We start from the raw sequence: 15466 nt of genomic DNA on the forward strand, positions 1-15466 counted from the left end.
AATAACATGTAGCTGTCACGATATAAAGAAGGCAAAGATTTACATGGGTTATTGTGCAAAATAAGCTCACCATTTACTTATACTTTTATTTGGGAAAAAAAAAAAACAACAACATAAAATGACAATTTCCTTTCAAAGAACTATTAGTCCAACACTTGCTTAAATAAAAGATCCCCTCTCGCCTACTTTACAATAACGTTTATAACCAAACTATACATTACAACAATATAGAAGACATTTGTTAGTGTGTAATTGTAATGTTATTTGAGCAAGTCTCCTGCAATTTAGGAAGAAATCCTAGAAAGTATTTTGTTGCCGTCAGCCATTAAATTCATTGCATATGTGGTAACCTGGGTTACTCAACCACATGGCAGGTAAATGTAGAGACTGAACTGATGAGAAGGAGCTCTTTTTGTAGCTATAGAATCCAAATGAGATACTTTTGACAAACAATCTGCTTTATTATTTTATTTGGAAAACACAAGATGGTATATATTTTAGAAATATAACTTATAATGAAGTGGTTCACAACTTGGAGTAATCCCCTTCCCAATCCACAGGACATTTAACAATGCCTGGAGAAATTCTGGGTATCACAACTATTGGCATCTACTGGATAGAGGCCAGGGATGCTGATAAACATTTTCCAATGCACACAGAAGTCCCCATGCTCCACACACAAAAAAAAATTACCTGCACCAAAATGTCAAAAGGGCCTAGATTGAGAAACACTTCTGTACTGGAAGATTCTCCTCCACCAACAAATTTCTGGGACTTTGTATTTCTCACCCTGAACTGAAATTCATCAATATACGTCAGTTTTAGTTGGCAAGGTATGCCAAGCTTAAGGCAGCTTAATTCAAATAGAGAATCAATTATGGACCAAGTTACAGCGCTATTATTCAGAGGCACAGTTTATAAGGGCTTCCTGACTGTCTCCTTCAGGAAATACAAAGTGATCTCATTAGCTCTTTCCATTAGGTCCTGGGACCTGTCTTGGCTAAAACTTCTCATGCCCACACAGTAATAACACGGCCTGTCGTGGGGTGGGGGGAGGGGGGACGGATAGCATTAGGGGATATACCTAATGTAAATAATGAGTTAATGGGTGCAGCCCACCAACATGGCACATGTATACATATGTAACAAACCTGCACGTTGTGCACATGTACCCTAGAACTTAAAGTATTTAAAAAAATAACATGAAAGAAGAAGCTGGCTTTACTCATTCACTACCAATAAACAAATGTAAACTTCTATTTTTTCCATTCTAACAATCACAGTTACACGGTTGAATAAAAATCAAGTTTATTAAAGTAAGGAAGCTTAAGAAGCTTCCCTATGTAACATTACTCTTTCCAACATCCTTAGGGATTCAAAATACAGGTCATAGGGCATGAAAGGCAGGAGTGGAATCAATCTAGATAATGAAATAATCTGCTAACACAATCAGGCTCCACCTTTCTCCTTTTGTAATAACTCCCTACTGATTATTACATTTCTTGAAATACTAGAAGTTGAGCTTTTAAAACGAAAAAAGGTACATCATTATAAAGAAATAATAATTAATTCCAATGTCATTTCCTTAAAATTCTAACCAAAGGAGTAACCCATTATACCCACTCCAATATTTGCCTCTAAAATGTTCTAAACAATGCTATTACCAATTCTTCTACTTCAAAAAATTCTACTAAGGAACTATTTGCTATTTAAGTGTTTTTTTTTCCTCATTTTGTTGTTGTTTGGTTTTGTTTCGATTTTCCCTCAAAAAGAGCCAAGACAGTGAATTTAAGTCTCTGTTTGTAAGAATTCCAGGACTTCAAAAGCAAATATTAGAAACCATGTAAAATCCTGTCAGATTTTTTGCCCTTAGAAAGGTTTAGGGAATAGGAAGTCATAAAAGCTTTTAAATTCATTTTCTTTAGCCAGACGACTAGAAGTACAAGGGTCAAGAGAGGCTGCCCTACTTGACATTCTTGCACTTGCTGTAAATAATACTGACCTACCTGTAAATAATTTCCCCCATAATCCAGACATCTATACACTAAGTTCAGTCATTGCTTTCTTTAGATGGGTTCTCTAAGACTTAAGTGGGATCTGTGAATGGTAGCTGAGATAAAAACTAGAAATAAGGAAAAGAAACTGTCTTTAAAAGAAGTGGCTCCAGTTTCCGTTTACAAGCCTGAAGGGTTGTTGTACATATTAAAACTGCTGCATAGCTCCATCCCTGGTCAAAGAAATCCCTCCTCCTACCACCCCCACCCCACCCCCGTGGACACTGAAGATGTCAGATCTCCGGGAAACAGCAGTTAGAAAAGGATGCTTTTCATAGCTTGTACTAGAAAACACTGGCACCCCCATCCCTGCTTAAAATAGCACTAAACTGAGTCACAATGCAGGAAGCTATACCTTCTGTGTCTCTTCAATAGAATCTAGCTCGTTTCTACTGAAATGCTAAATAATACTGCATAGCTTTGCCCATGAATGTGATATGTCAATTCTTCTAATCCCCCGTTTGCCTTAGATAATTTTACGCTTTATCCATCAGGGTGCCACGCAAGATAGAAAAATGCAGTTAACAAGATGACAGTGTTAGCTAGGTATCTGGCATCGATATTAGTGAGAGTCTGTCATTTGACAATTATTTCCCTAGCATACCAGACGGTAAAGAAAATGTTTTCATTCATCTGCAAATGACTAACATTTTATTGATGTTTCAAAATGCGGTTGAAACCATTGCACTCTCCATTTCCGAGTCGGTTTTGAGAGTTAAGGCAGAATACTAACATCAGTGACTGCTGCCGCGAATGTCTCCGTTAACTGCCCAGGCTTGGAGTGCCAGTTCAGCAGGGAGGTGTTGCTAGTTAAGGATTCTTCTATAAGCCAGTCTGGGTGGTCACAGGTGATGGGAACCCTTCCCTTTCCCCATATATCCCCGTGCACGGCGATAAAAATCACTCTGAACACTGCTACCACCAAGCAAAACGACTCCCTGCCTGCCCCGTAAAGAGGTCAGTCTGGGGAGGCAGCCGGATGCTGACCCCTGCAGAGAGTATTGCTTCGGTGCGCTTTGCCAAAGGACCCTGCTAGCATTACGGAAAACGAGTTAGGGACGTGTGAGGTTTTATTTCCTCCAAAGGAAGAAGAACTGGGATCTGGCAAAGAATATCTTCTTCAAACACTGCTAAAAGGGGATGGGGTGGAGGAAGGGAAAAAGTGTGTGAGGGGGAGGGAGCTTATTTTTTAATTACTTATTTCCCATTTTCACTTCCCCGCTCTGCTTCCCAAACTCCTCGCTGAACAAGATTGATTGGTGTAACTGCTAACGACTCAGCCTCGGTTCTCGCATTGATTTGCAAATGGCCCGGAAAAGCTTAGGGATCTTGAATCTGGAAATGAGTTCAAGAAGGAAAGAAGAAAAAAAAAAAGACTAGGGGTGGCCCCACGCCTAGTATCTCCTTCTGCCTTGGGCCAGGGCAGGGCTGAAAACAGCCCGCCGAGCTGCGGAAGGGCTGCTGCGGGAGGACGCGGCGGTGACCGCTCTGCACCGCGCAGGAGCGAGCCTGTTCCACTCGGTTTGGAGGCTGTTAAGAAATACAAGCCTGCGACTCGTTAAACCCCTTCACTCCGCCCTGCCTTGGCTCGGATGCGCCGATTATTCGGCCTGATAGGCTCAAACGGGTTAAACTGCCTCTTACATAACTGGACTGCCCGGCTCTACACAATTAAAACACTTGATTGCAGTCTTTTCCCGACTCTGCATCCCAGCACGACCCGCCCCGTCCCTCCCAGCGCGCCTGCGTGCCGCTCGTGCACAGTCCCCCGCGTGCGCGCGTACGACACGCTCTCCCTCACACACACACTCCATGTTGACCATAAACAATCCCCTACTCACACACACAACTTAGTGTCAACACGCACAGATGAAAGAGGGGCGTCCTGCCATGCACACAGGCCGACCCCCACAGACGCGCAAGCTGCTCTACCGCAAGGCCTTGCACCTCCTCGTGTCCCCGCAAAAAAAGCAGCGCCTCGCCACCGTCCCTACCTATTCCCGAGAAAACGCAGAGAGAACTAGTTGGCTGCTCGTTAACTGCAGCGTAGCCACCCAGGCAAGATTAGAAGAAAATAAAAACAAACAAACAAACAAAAAACAACTCACAGTCGCCGGCGTCATGATGGCGCCGAACACAACTTGGAGGACTTCAAACTTACGGTGCCTCGAGAGGTAAAACGCACCGGTGAGGGAAGGCAAAGCGCCCCTCAGCTCTCCTCACCCCGCCCCGACACGGAGACTTTTCTAGCAAAGCATCCCTCTAGCGCTTACGACAGTAAGGAAAGCCTTCATTCTACGGTGCCTCTCTTTCCCCCTCAGTTTGCATAAATGTGATACAGTTCCTCCTTTTTTTTTTTCTCGTTGTCTTTCTGTTCTTTTTTTCTTCTTGCTATCTTTTTTTATTTCTTTCTTTTTTAATTATTTTTTAAATCTCCCCCCCCCCCCCCCCCCCTTCTCCATCCCCAGTCCCCTGGCGGGGTTGCTAAGGAAACGGCCGCTTGGCAACGCGCGCGAGCCCGGGGGCCGGCGGCCGGCGCAACGCTCCGCGCGGCTTCTGCTGCCGCTGTTGCTGCTGCCGCTGCGATTGCAGCCGCCGCCGCCGCTCGCTCGCCCTGCCTCCTCCGCCGCCGCCGCGCCTCCTCCCTCACTCGCCGGCGCGCTCGCCTCCTCGCTAGATGGTGTGCGAGCCGCCCGAGAATTAGACACACTCCGGACGCGGCCAAAAGCAACCGAGAGGAGGTGTAGTGTGGTGCCAGGGGGAGGGAGGGGAGGGAGGGAGGGAGAGCGAAGAGGAGGAGGGGAGGCAAAAACACCGAAAAACAAAAAGAGAGAAACAACACCCAACAACTAGGAGGGGGGGAAGAAAGAAAGAAAAGAAACCCACCCACCCACCAAAAAAAAAAAAAAAAAAATCCTGTGGCGCGCCGCCTGGTTCCCGGGAAGACTCGCCAGCACCAGGGGGTGGGGGAGTGCGAGCTGAAAGCTGCTGGAGAGTGAGCAGCCCTAGCAGGGATGGACATGATGCTGTTGGTGCAGGGTGCTTGTTGCTCGAACCAGTGGCTGGCGGCGGTGCTCCTCAGCCTGTGCTGCCTGCTACCCTCCTGCCTCCCGGCTGGACAGAGTGTGGACTTCCCCTGGGCGGCCGTGGACAACATGATGGTCAGAAAAGGGGACACGGCGGTGCTTAGGTAGGAAGAACGGCGTGCTTTTCGTACTTGTTTCGGTCTATCTTTCTGTCTCTCTTTGAACCCTCTTTGCCTTCTGTATAACACAAGCAATAATGCTGGTGGTGCTCATCATGGAAAGACCACATCTCAAGAATTCCAGGTGCAGGTTCTTCCCGGAGCCCCGGCCCGTTTATGCTGGGGCAGGTAGCAAGCTGAACTCGTGATGCTAAAGCACTTTGCCGGAACGCCAAGTAGCCTGGGGATGAGTGAACTGTCAGGTTTAGAAGGAGGGGCAGGTGCCACTTTGAAACTCAATGCACAAGGTCTCTGTTTTACTGTCATGGGGACTCTTGGAGAGTCTGACAAGTTTATCAGGTTTGTTTCTATTTTACTCCAGCATAAGCGACTCTTTCAAACTGCTGTTCTCTGCTCCCATTTATTTTCCCTCTCACTTGGACACTTAGGCTCGATTTCTTGCTCTTTATCTTTCTTTCCTTTTACCGCTTTCTCTTTTCTTTCTTTTCTCCTTCTTCTCTTCTACCATTTTCCCCACCTCCTTGTAACTCTTTTTCCCTCCAATACCTCTTTTCATGCCTTTTCTATTTTCTGTTTTTTCCCTCCTTTTTAAAATTTCTTCTCATATTTTCTCATTTTTATCTCCACGACTCTAATTTCTGTTCCTCACATTTAATCCCCTTTCCTCCTCTCTTTTACCCTTTTTTCTTTTTGTCTATTTTTTTCATTCCTCCTTAATGTCCCTGTCCTGTGCCCTGTCTTCCCTCTTTAGACTCCCATTTCTCATCCCTCTCCCCATACCGTTTCCCACCCCTGTGGCACACACAGGCATGGTCACTCTTCCCCTCCAGTACCATTTACTCACCCTCATAAATCTTATTTCCATAAACATACTAACTCACATACTCTCACATCCTCACATGCACTGGCACTTCCATGCTCTAAGAACCACTTCCACATTCAGATTGTCTCTCACTGTTTAAAAGGCATACTCTCCTTCTGGGTTCCACATTGTCACTCACACATGTGTATACACTGCCTCTCTCACTCGCTCTCACTCTGTCTCTGCTTCTCTCTTTTTCTCTTTCTGTGTCTTTCTATCCCCTCTTTCTTCCTACCTTCCTCCCTCCATCAGTCTTCAGTTTTCCTTCTTTTTCTCATTTTCCCTTCTTTCCTCTGAGCTTGAGCTCTGAGATGGTTTGTCATTAATAAACATCCATACCCTGATTTTACCCCTAAGCAACACTGCAGAGTGGGAGTCTGGAAATGTTTTATTTCCTATGAAAATATAAATGGACGTTCAGCAAAGCTTAGATCTAAACAAAGCTAAACGCCCTATTCCTTCATTTCTTTCCCATCACCCTCCCTTCTCCCCCTGCCACCCCACCTCACATTTCCCTGAAAGATCTTCTTTCTCTCCACTGGGTGGTAGTTGGCTTATAAGTGTGGCTTGCACAACATCAGTGTACATGACATGTCTAAGGTGAAAGAGAGTGGGAAATGTTTCTGTTTGAAACATGCAACATATTTAAATTTAATGATGTGGGTGTGGTATATGACTTACACCTTTTGGAACATGCCTATGAGTTCAAATTTGGAATACTATCATATTTTTAATATACATTAATACATATGTTTTTAATAATTTCTGTTTTGAATAAAAAATACCACTATATACAAAAGTAACTAATATCTTTGATATTACATAGTAAAAAAAAAAAACTTTTCATTGTTGGTAACAGTGATAAACTATTTGTCACAGAGAGGATATAAATTAAGCCTGTATTTTCTCTTTATGTTAAGTTTGCTTTAGAAGTTTGAACAACAGTGGTAAGGGCAAGACACTATCTTCAGAGGTTACAAACACATATCATGGGAGCTGCAATATGTATTTTTGGAGCAAGCGACATATTGCTTATTTGTTGTGAGCATTACCATTTCCACCCTAAAGGATTTAGGAGACTGCTTTTTTTTTTTTCAATAATACATCCTGGCATTTGGTTTCCCAAACAAACAACAATTTAATAAATACTATGGTTAATGAAGATAGCTGGACCCACATTCTGCCTCCAGGAGACCCATGTTTAGTTCACTAATTGCTACCCACAGTGAAGCTTCCCTGATATGTGGGGACCATGTATTTCCAGTGTTGTTGGTTTGGAGCAGTCCTTGTTTACTTTTGTGTGCTCTGTACCTCATCCATTTTTATGTTATATCCCGCATTTTGTGATATTGAGGGAACTTTTGACTTTCAAACTTCTTAAAGAGAACAGAGTCTCTGTGTCTTCTCAAGAATGTTTCTAACAAATTAGATTTTAGCTTTTAAATTTTTTTATCATATGAAATAGAAATTTGAACTGCATTACTTTTACTCAAAGCGATTTGCTTATAGTAATTCTGAAATTCTCTAAGAAGTATCCAGTTGTTTAACTTCTTACATTGTCTGTAGGTTTTAAACTAATTTAACGTATCCATTTATAACAAATTCTCTCTCCATTAGAGAACGTTAAATATTGTCAGTTATTTTTTTCTTGACTCTTCTCTACAGCTGGTAATTTCCTCTGCTCATAGACCACTACAGATAGAGCTTAAGGACTAATTGAGTATAGGCAACTCAGGTGATGCATTTTTTTTTTAATCAAGAGTAATGTCACAGTTATATTTTGGTTTTTCTTTGTATACTTAAAACCATATCTGTTGTTATTCTCTAACTCATTAGAAAACAAAACAAAATTCTACCCTTCAAACATACGCCCTTGTCCCATCAAAATACGTGAATGAAGTGCTCAAGAGAACACTTAACCAAATTATATGATATCATTCATCAAGCTTAGCACAATATATTCTATTTTTAATGTAACATATTCCTCACAGTGTCTTTAATAAAAAACAAATAGTGGCATAACAGTTATCAAATAATTTTAAGTGCTAGAGGCCTTAAAGTGCAAACATGCCAGTCAGTGACTCTGTTGCTTGTGGTTACAGTAATGAAACAAGTTTAAAGGTCAAATGATACATTTCTGTCTCCTAAGTGCCAGAATACCTGTTTTTGAGAAGAGGATCATGAAAATCAAAACTTTCCTTAAGTGGAGTTATAATACCCAAGGGAAATTCATTCTGTTATCTAACTGTATCTATCATTTTGTAAATCATCTTTTCTGTTTAGTTTAAATACAGGATTTATGATGACATTCCACTTAATAATTTTAACATTTTTATCATTTTAACTTTGTCTTTTAGGGTTAGTGAAGCCATATATATGAAGTGTAAAGATGTTTCTTACTTTTAATAATGTTATTCAGTGCTAAATTTCTGAATGATTCACTTGAATTATTTGGACCTTCTTGATAAAGTATTTAATGATACAGATATTCAATATAGTAATGTTTGATATTTCCCTTTCTTAAGCTTTGTGTTTAAAAAATATATGGTGTCTAAAATACATTGTAATTTGCTATAAACACACACTGTTGCCATTAACTTATTAAATATAGGCTTTAATTGCTACTACATTTAATATATACAGTATTTTATTCTTAACAGAACTTGTTAATCTTGTATGGAGACATTAACTTTTTTTCCATGTTTTGAGTTGCATTTTGTAGTACATGGAAGGTCTGAGTTAATGTGTCATGGGCTGATCTAGTAGAGAACAGGAAGTGCTAGAACCACATTGGTTATGCTTCAGGACGCGGTGTTTCTAGAACTGGAGAATTCAGGGGAATATAACTCTGCTCTAGAACAATACAGAAATTTCAGGAGACCTAAAAAAATCATTTTGCAGTTACTTTAATATGAACCAGTTGCTTTACTCTTACCTTATTAACAAATACTGTTATGTAAACATATCAAAAATGTTTAACACTCCTTGGAAACAATACTATGAACATTCTCATTTACATCCTCCCAGTGCCTGCACATTTTTAAAACACGTGTCATTTTTAAGCTAATTTTTCTCAATCTGTTTCTTATTCAGCCCTTCTCTATGAAGTTTGTACTTTTTTAGCCACCTTTGTGATATGAATTCAAAATATCCTATTATCTGCTTATCAAGCTTTAATCGAAGAAAGGAAGAAAGATTCTTTCCTTAATTGTGATATCTTCTTTTACCTTAGGAGAGTTAAACACAACTCTTGTCATTTTAATGCAGTAGATTTGAATGGAAGTTATGTGATATCCTACTATGATACTGTAATATGGAAGAAGGCTTTTGCTTAGGGCATATTTCTACACTATTGGAAACCGCAAAACTTTTGCAAGTAAATTTATGAATGAATATGACAAGTATTTATTATTGCTTATCTTATTTGTTCACTACATTTGCCTTTTCATTAGACTACATTAACTAGTTATGATTTGAAATTCATGCTGTTAGTTACAATAAAATAAATGATTTCTGTATGAGAATACAGAATTACCAATAGCAGTAAAAATCAATTATGGTGTACTTTTGGAATAATATTTGAGAGTCTCACATTTTCTGTTGAGTTATTCCTACACATTGGTGCATTATACCTTCCAAATACACAGTTCAACTTTACAGATATTTTTGATTTAGGACATTAAGGCACTATTTTAAAACCTATATGTTTATTAAATAGTATTATGAAGAAATATTTTTAAAATCCTGAGTTTTTTTTCTTTTTAAAAAGAGCAGGGATAATGGATTATCAGAATGGTCAGTCTGGAAAAATATGTTCTAGGATATGTAATAAATGCTAAATGTTACCTATATTGATTTGCAGAACTGTTCTATTGGCAAGATATATTACTTGATACATTAGTACACAACTATTAATAAAAGTATAAGATAGTGTTTTTAATTTTCCAGATAAATATATTTTGCCCAATCTTTTTCGTTCAGAAGAATTCAAAGGCCCATGTAGTTGTATAGATCTTTGAACACAAGCATGTTAATTAACTACTTGTTTTAAATAGGTAGACTTTACAATTAAATCACTCCATGGAGTAAGTTAATACTGCAATACCTGACTTCTAAAGAATTTACAGAAATGTTCACATCATGGTCTGTGTCAGTTCTAGTCCTGATTGGCCAGACCCATCTTTGTCCATCTGCTATTCTGTGCTATGGGGGTGGCGGGGGGGTCTGCGGGTGGAGGCTGGAGCTAATCCCTCAAGCTACATTTCCCAGTCTTCCTTGCCAACTATCTTCAGGCTGTCGTTAGCCAATGGAAAGTAGTTTTTGGTGAAGGGACAACATCATGAATTGAGGGGCTAGGGCGTTTCTCCCTTCTTTCATTGTTTTCGGCAGTGTATATCACTGTATTCATCTCCCACTGGAACCTTTTTTGTTTCAACTTCCAACTGATAACTAGCTCCTGCGTTTCTCTTTACTGCTTTATCCCTTTATTCCTTCAACCTAGGAGTAGTAGTAGTGGCTTCCTGATGTTACTAACCACTGGGTTATCTTACCACCTTCCCAGGTATTCCATCTCCTTTAAAATACATTTCCTGCATTAAATTCTCCCGTTTTAAATATCCAAAACGGTTTAAGTGTTGTTTGTAGAACCTTGATAGATGCATAGTGAAAAGTGATAGTTTTTGTGATTTTCATTATATTTGATTGAGTGACTGCTTTGCCAGTGGCACCGTAAGGGTTGCTCGCTAGCACTGGATGTAATAGTTTTTTAAGGAAACACGCATAGAAGTTAAACCATAAGAATATTGAGGCATATTACAAAGAAAAAAGAAGAGGCTTTATAATCCATACACAGATTACATTAATAAACCAAATGAATAAATAGAATAAATATTGAATTAATATATTATTTAATAATTTAAGTAGGAAAATATATAATGTTGCTATGTGTGGAAAATAAATTGATGAACATATATTGATGAGATTCAATAACAGTGTTATATTTTTTGACTGAGCCAAAAATAACTATGATTAAACCCTGCTTGTAGATATGTGATCAAAGTGCTAAGACAATTCATACAGTGTTGCCTATTGAATTTAATAAAAATTAAAGGTCTTTCTTCATATCGAGCAGCATCTGAGGTGATAATAAAAGTTTCTGGTTTTTATGAAGTATATAACCATGACAATATCCCTAATTGAACTATTTGACTATTGTCGAAATTAGTCTCTCAAACCAGTGGAATCTTTTGATTAAAAATCAGATCACTTTTCTACCATATCTTATTTCAAAATTGCAGAAATTAAGACAGTATAGACATCACATGACTTACACTTTTTTTTTTTTTTTTTTTTTTTTTTTTTTGAGATGGAGTCTCACTGTGTCCCACAAGCTGGAGCGAAGTGGCACAATCATAGCTCAGTGCAGCCTCTAGATGCTTGGGCTCAAGTGATCCTCTTGCCTTAGCCTTCTGAGTAGCTGGGACTACAGGTGTGTGCTAACATACCTGGCTAATTTATTTTTATTTTTATAGATGGGGTCTTACTATGTTGCCCAGACTGGTCTCAAACTCCTGGCCTCAAGCCATCCTTGTGCCTCAAGCTCTCAAGTAGCCAGAGTTATAGATGAAAGCCACCTCTCCCTCTTAACTGTATATCAGATGATGTGATGACCTTCTCGTTTACTTCTGTAAAACAATTTCTAAAAGACACTTATGTTGGTGTCTGGCTCATATATAAATAAGCGATTGTCATTGAGTCCTACTATTGGTACATTTTTCTGTAATTATTCAGGAGAAATGATAATTTAAGACTCATTAAATGACTCTCTCAGGGATGCTCTAGAGAGGATTTCTGAATTTGGAAGGAAGTTGAATTTCTTGATATTCATTACATTTCTCTGGAAGCTTGCCGATAGATTAAAGATTGTCACTGGCACTTTCTGTGCATATGAAAAAAATAAAATTTATTGTGTCTTTTTTCCCTAGGAGTATCCTATTACCTGTCTTTTTGCTTTTCTAAAGGAAATGTTAAATTGATTCACATTTTATTTTGTCAGATATTTTATGTGTTTCAAATTAACCAGTAGAAACAAAAATTATCATATGACTAGAGACTAAAATCTCAGATTTTTATACAGTCATAATCATTATCAAATTGAGTTTTAATTACTCTGCTGTATCCATTACAGAAAAAAAAATGTGGTATAACTTTTAAGATCATTATGAGTAAATAATAGAAATTTTTTGATATTTTGCGAAGATGTATTTTCTGTTTTTCTTTGTCATTTTAATTTCGATTAGAAAACACGTGGGTGGCATCGTATGTGCGGGAAATAAAGATCTGGCTTTCTGTTTCCAAGTCTTTTGGTACCAGGAGGTCACTGATGCTAACACATTTCTGTTCAATTGGTTCCAAGAACTCCAAAGCTGGTCTGATTTCCTTCTCAGGCTCCTTGGTTTTCACGGTTGTACTAACCATGGCAATGTACTTCCCTTGTGCTGCTACATTGTGCGCAAAGGAGATCATGCAGACGTAGATACCTGACTTTCGACTGACTTGGTTCTGTGGAATAATGATCTGGCAGGAGTTGGCACCATTGGTGTTCTTGATGGGGTGGCTGAGGATGCAAATAACTCTGATCACCTGGCCCACTTTTTCTACCCGATCTTTTACATAGCTGGGGTCACAGATGAGCTGCTTACAGCGAGCAATTTCTCCTTCAGATTTTACACCAATTATTTTTCCATTCTGCACAATGATTTCTTCAATGGGTTTATTCAGCATTCAGGTACCTCCATAAATAGCACTTAGCCTTGCAAATCCTTGGGGCAGTTCTCCAAGGCCATAGAGTGGATAAAGGTATAGGCTTTTGCCATATCTTGCCAAAGACTCACTGTAAAGTTTAATTGGATCAGTTTTAAACAAACGTTGGGATACCGATACAGACAACTTGAGACAGTTTATCTTTTAATCAGTGTAGCTGTGTGCTTCTGCTGCTCAAGAGCTGGATCCATACAGGTTGTGTGCCATCTGTCCTTTTGAGGTTCAGGAGATTCTGAATTGAATATTCCATGGTCTGGGACGGCATCCAGAAGTTTTCCCCATGACTTTATATTTTGTATTATGTCAAATGTTATGGCAGGGCCCAAATAGCATAGCCACAAGTTTGGTTTATGTGGGCATAAAATTCTAACCAAACACCAGACAATAGGGAGTCATTTGGAGAAAGCCTGTATGTGGTGTTTTAACCTAATAAAGTTGATGAGAGAAGAGCGGAGAGGAAGTGAACATAAAGCAGTTAAAGTGTGGCGCATCTTTTGTATCTCAGGCGTGGCTTCTTCAGTGGATCAAGCTGCAATGCAGTAGTGACTTGACAGAGCCTCTACTTCTGTCTCAAAATGGCTCCAAATGATTTCTGTACTGCAAAATAAAGCCAAATTCTGGAAACTAAAAAAAAAAAAAAAAAGAAGAAAGAAAAACACGTGGGTTTGTAGTCGTAAAACGCTGGTTCAACTATCCCTAGGGCCTTAGCACAGAAGCTTTCATGTATCAGGCCAATATCCACTAATTTTTGAATTAATGAATCAATGGAAGGGTAAGTGAAGAAATGAATGTATTTAAGTGTTTTTTTTTTTTAAATCCATATATCAACGGTCCCTGCCTTAAATAATTCCTGCAGAAGTCTTAGCGGTTTAAGAGATATACATTGGAAATATTCTTTAAATTCTTTAAATTACAGGACACAGTCTACTTTGAAGAAAATGTACTTTTTGCTAAAGGTATTATTAAATAAAATGTACTAAAATATAAGGCATTTTACATAATAAAGGTAAAGTATTCTTTGATTAACTTCTATTTTGTGTGTACTTGCATGTGTGTGTGTATGTGCTATGTTAAGATTTCAAGGGTATTACTGTAGGTTTAAGCGGAAAAGTTTGAAATGCAATGACCTAGTTGTTGTAAGATTTTGAAATGTCGTTATAATTTTAAGAAGATCCCAGATTTTAAAATATATAGGAAGGCTTTTGCCCTTGACAATTATAATTAAGAGATAACAGGAACAGTTCAAAATAGCAAAATGTCTATTGTGACCTCCTAACATTTATTTATGTTTCTGCCTCGACTTATGGAACCTTCTCTTCCTTTCTCCTAAAGCTTTAATTAAACAAAATCAATAAGGATACAGAGGTAGAAAGAATTTGCTGTTGCTATGGATGAGTAACTCAATTGTAAAAAGTAGCTACACGCCCCAAACCAGAGCATAACTTTTGTATCATTTTAACCATCTCCTAGAGGTAGGTCAACAGTACTTTATAAACCACAGTGTATTGATACTAGCTGATGCAATTTTAATGTGGTCATATGGCTTTGATTTATAATGTTGAGGATGTTATCTATTGGTGTAGCAGTTTCTAAGCCATATCAGGTTCTGAATTCTGACAGAGGACCTTTGATGCTCTTATAAGCATTCAGCTGGCATGGGAATTGGTCTCTTAATCACTTTCTCTAAGAAAAGGAGAATAGAGGAAAGGAGGAATTTGGCAGTGTTGCCAGCATTAAATGTTGCTCTTTTGAATAAAAGCCAATACATTATACTTTCCAAATAGCTGGTAATTTACTCAATTTAGGGAAGATGCATATAACCCTTTTCAGTCCAGAACAAAGTTGTTCTTTACTGAATTTTTCTAAGTCATTTGGACATAGGTCCAGTGCTCATGCCCATGCTATCGATAGAGTTTGTGTGTGTATTAGTGTATGTTTAAAGCTGTGGGTGCTGTCATAAAATATGTAAAGGTTTTAGATAACTTAAAGGGCCATGGAAAATATGTGTTCCATTGTCTTCAGAAACCCCTTTCTTTTCATGCAACTAAGTTAAATTTAGAGGTTTTTTTTGTTTGTTTGTTTTGTTTTTTTTTTTTGATACAGAGTCTCGCTCTGTTGCCCAGGCTGGAGTGCAGTGGTGCGATCTCGGCTCACTGCAAGCTCCGCCTCCCGGGTTCACGCCATTCTCCTGCCTCAGCCTCCCGAGTAGCTGGGACTACAGGCGCCCGCCACCACGGCCGGCTAATTTTTTGTATTTTTAATAGAGACGGGGTTTCACCGTGGTCTCAATCTCCTGACCTCGTGATCCGCCCGCCTCAGCCTCCCAAAGTGCTGGGATTACAGGCGTGAGCCACCGTGCCCGGCAAATTTAGAGGTATTAATGAATTTAAGAGATACTGTGAATATAAGAGCTGTAATCAGAAGATATTTTATGTATTTTCTCTAATAACATTTATCCTGTTATATAAGGGTATCTAATAAAGAGATCATAAAGTTTTTCTAATTTAGTAAATAGAATATTTC

At 39.0% G+C, this 15466-nt stretch overlaps 2 protein-coding genes across 4 annotated transcripts in view; one reads left to right on the forward strand and one right to left on the reverse strand.

Moving 5' to 3' along the window:
- Window positions 1-4809: 4809 nt before the first annotated feature.
- The window catches only part of NEGR1 (neuronal growth regulator 1), a 906728-nt gene continuing 896071 nt past the window's right edge, over window positions 4810-15466 (forward strand). The window contains exon 1 of one of the 3 annotated variants that reach the window (XM_032155585.2): window positions 4810-5244. In XM_032155585.2, coding sequence (XP_032011476.1) covers window positions 5069-5244 — 176 coding nt within the window. In that variant the 5' untranslated portion in view covers window positions 4810-5068. The remainder of the gene's footprint in view (window positions 5245-15466) is intronic. The other 2 variants (XM_058439668.1, XM_032155583.2) reach the window with 2 other exon arrangements.
- LOC116469894 (rab GDP dissociation inhibitor beta-like) lies at window positions 7117-13318 on the reverse strand. The gene has a single exon (XM_058439671.1). The coding sequence runs from the start codon at window positions 12902-12904 to the stop codon at window positions 12407-12409; it is 498 nt and encodes a 165-aa protein (XP_058295654.1). The 5' UTR covers window positions 12905-13318; the 3' UTR covers window positions 7117-12406.

This window comes from Hylobates moloch, unplaced genomic scaffold, assembly GCF_009828535.3.
Source record: "Hylobates moloch isolate HMO894 unplaced genomic scaffold, HMol_V3 SCAFFOLD_5, whole genome shotgun sequence".
NCBI lineage: Eukaryota > Metazoa > Chordata > Mammalia > Primates > Hylobatidae > Hylobates > Hylobates moloch.

What these genes read in the sequence shown, in the direction of transcription:
- LOC116469894 (XM_058439671.1), bottom strand. Translation starts at nt 12,904, where the DNA reads ATGCTGAATAAACCCATTGAAGAAATCATTGTGCAGAATGGAAAAATA.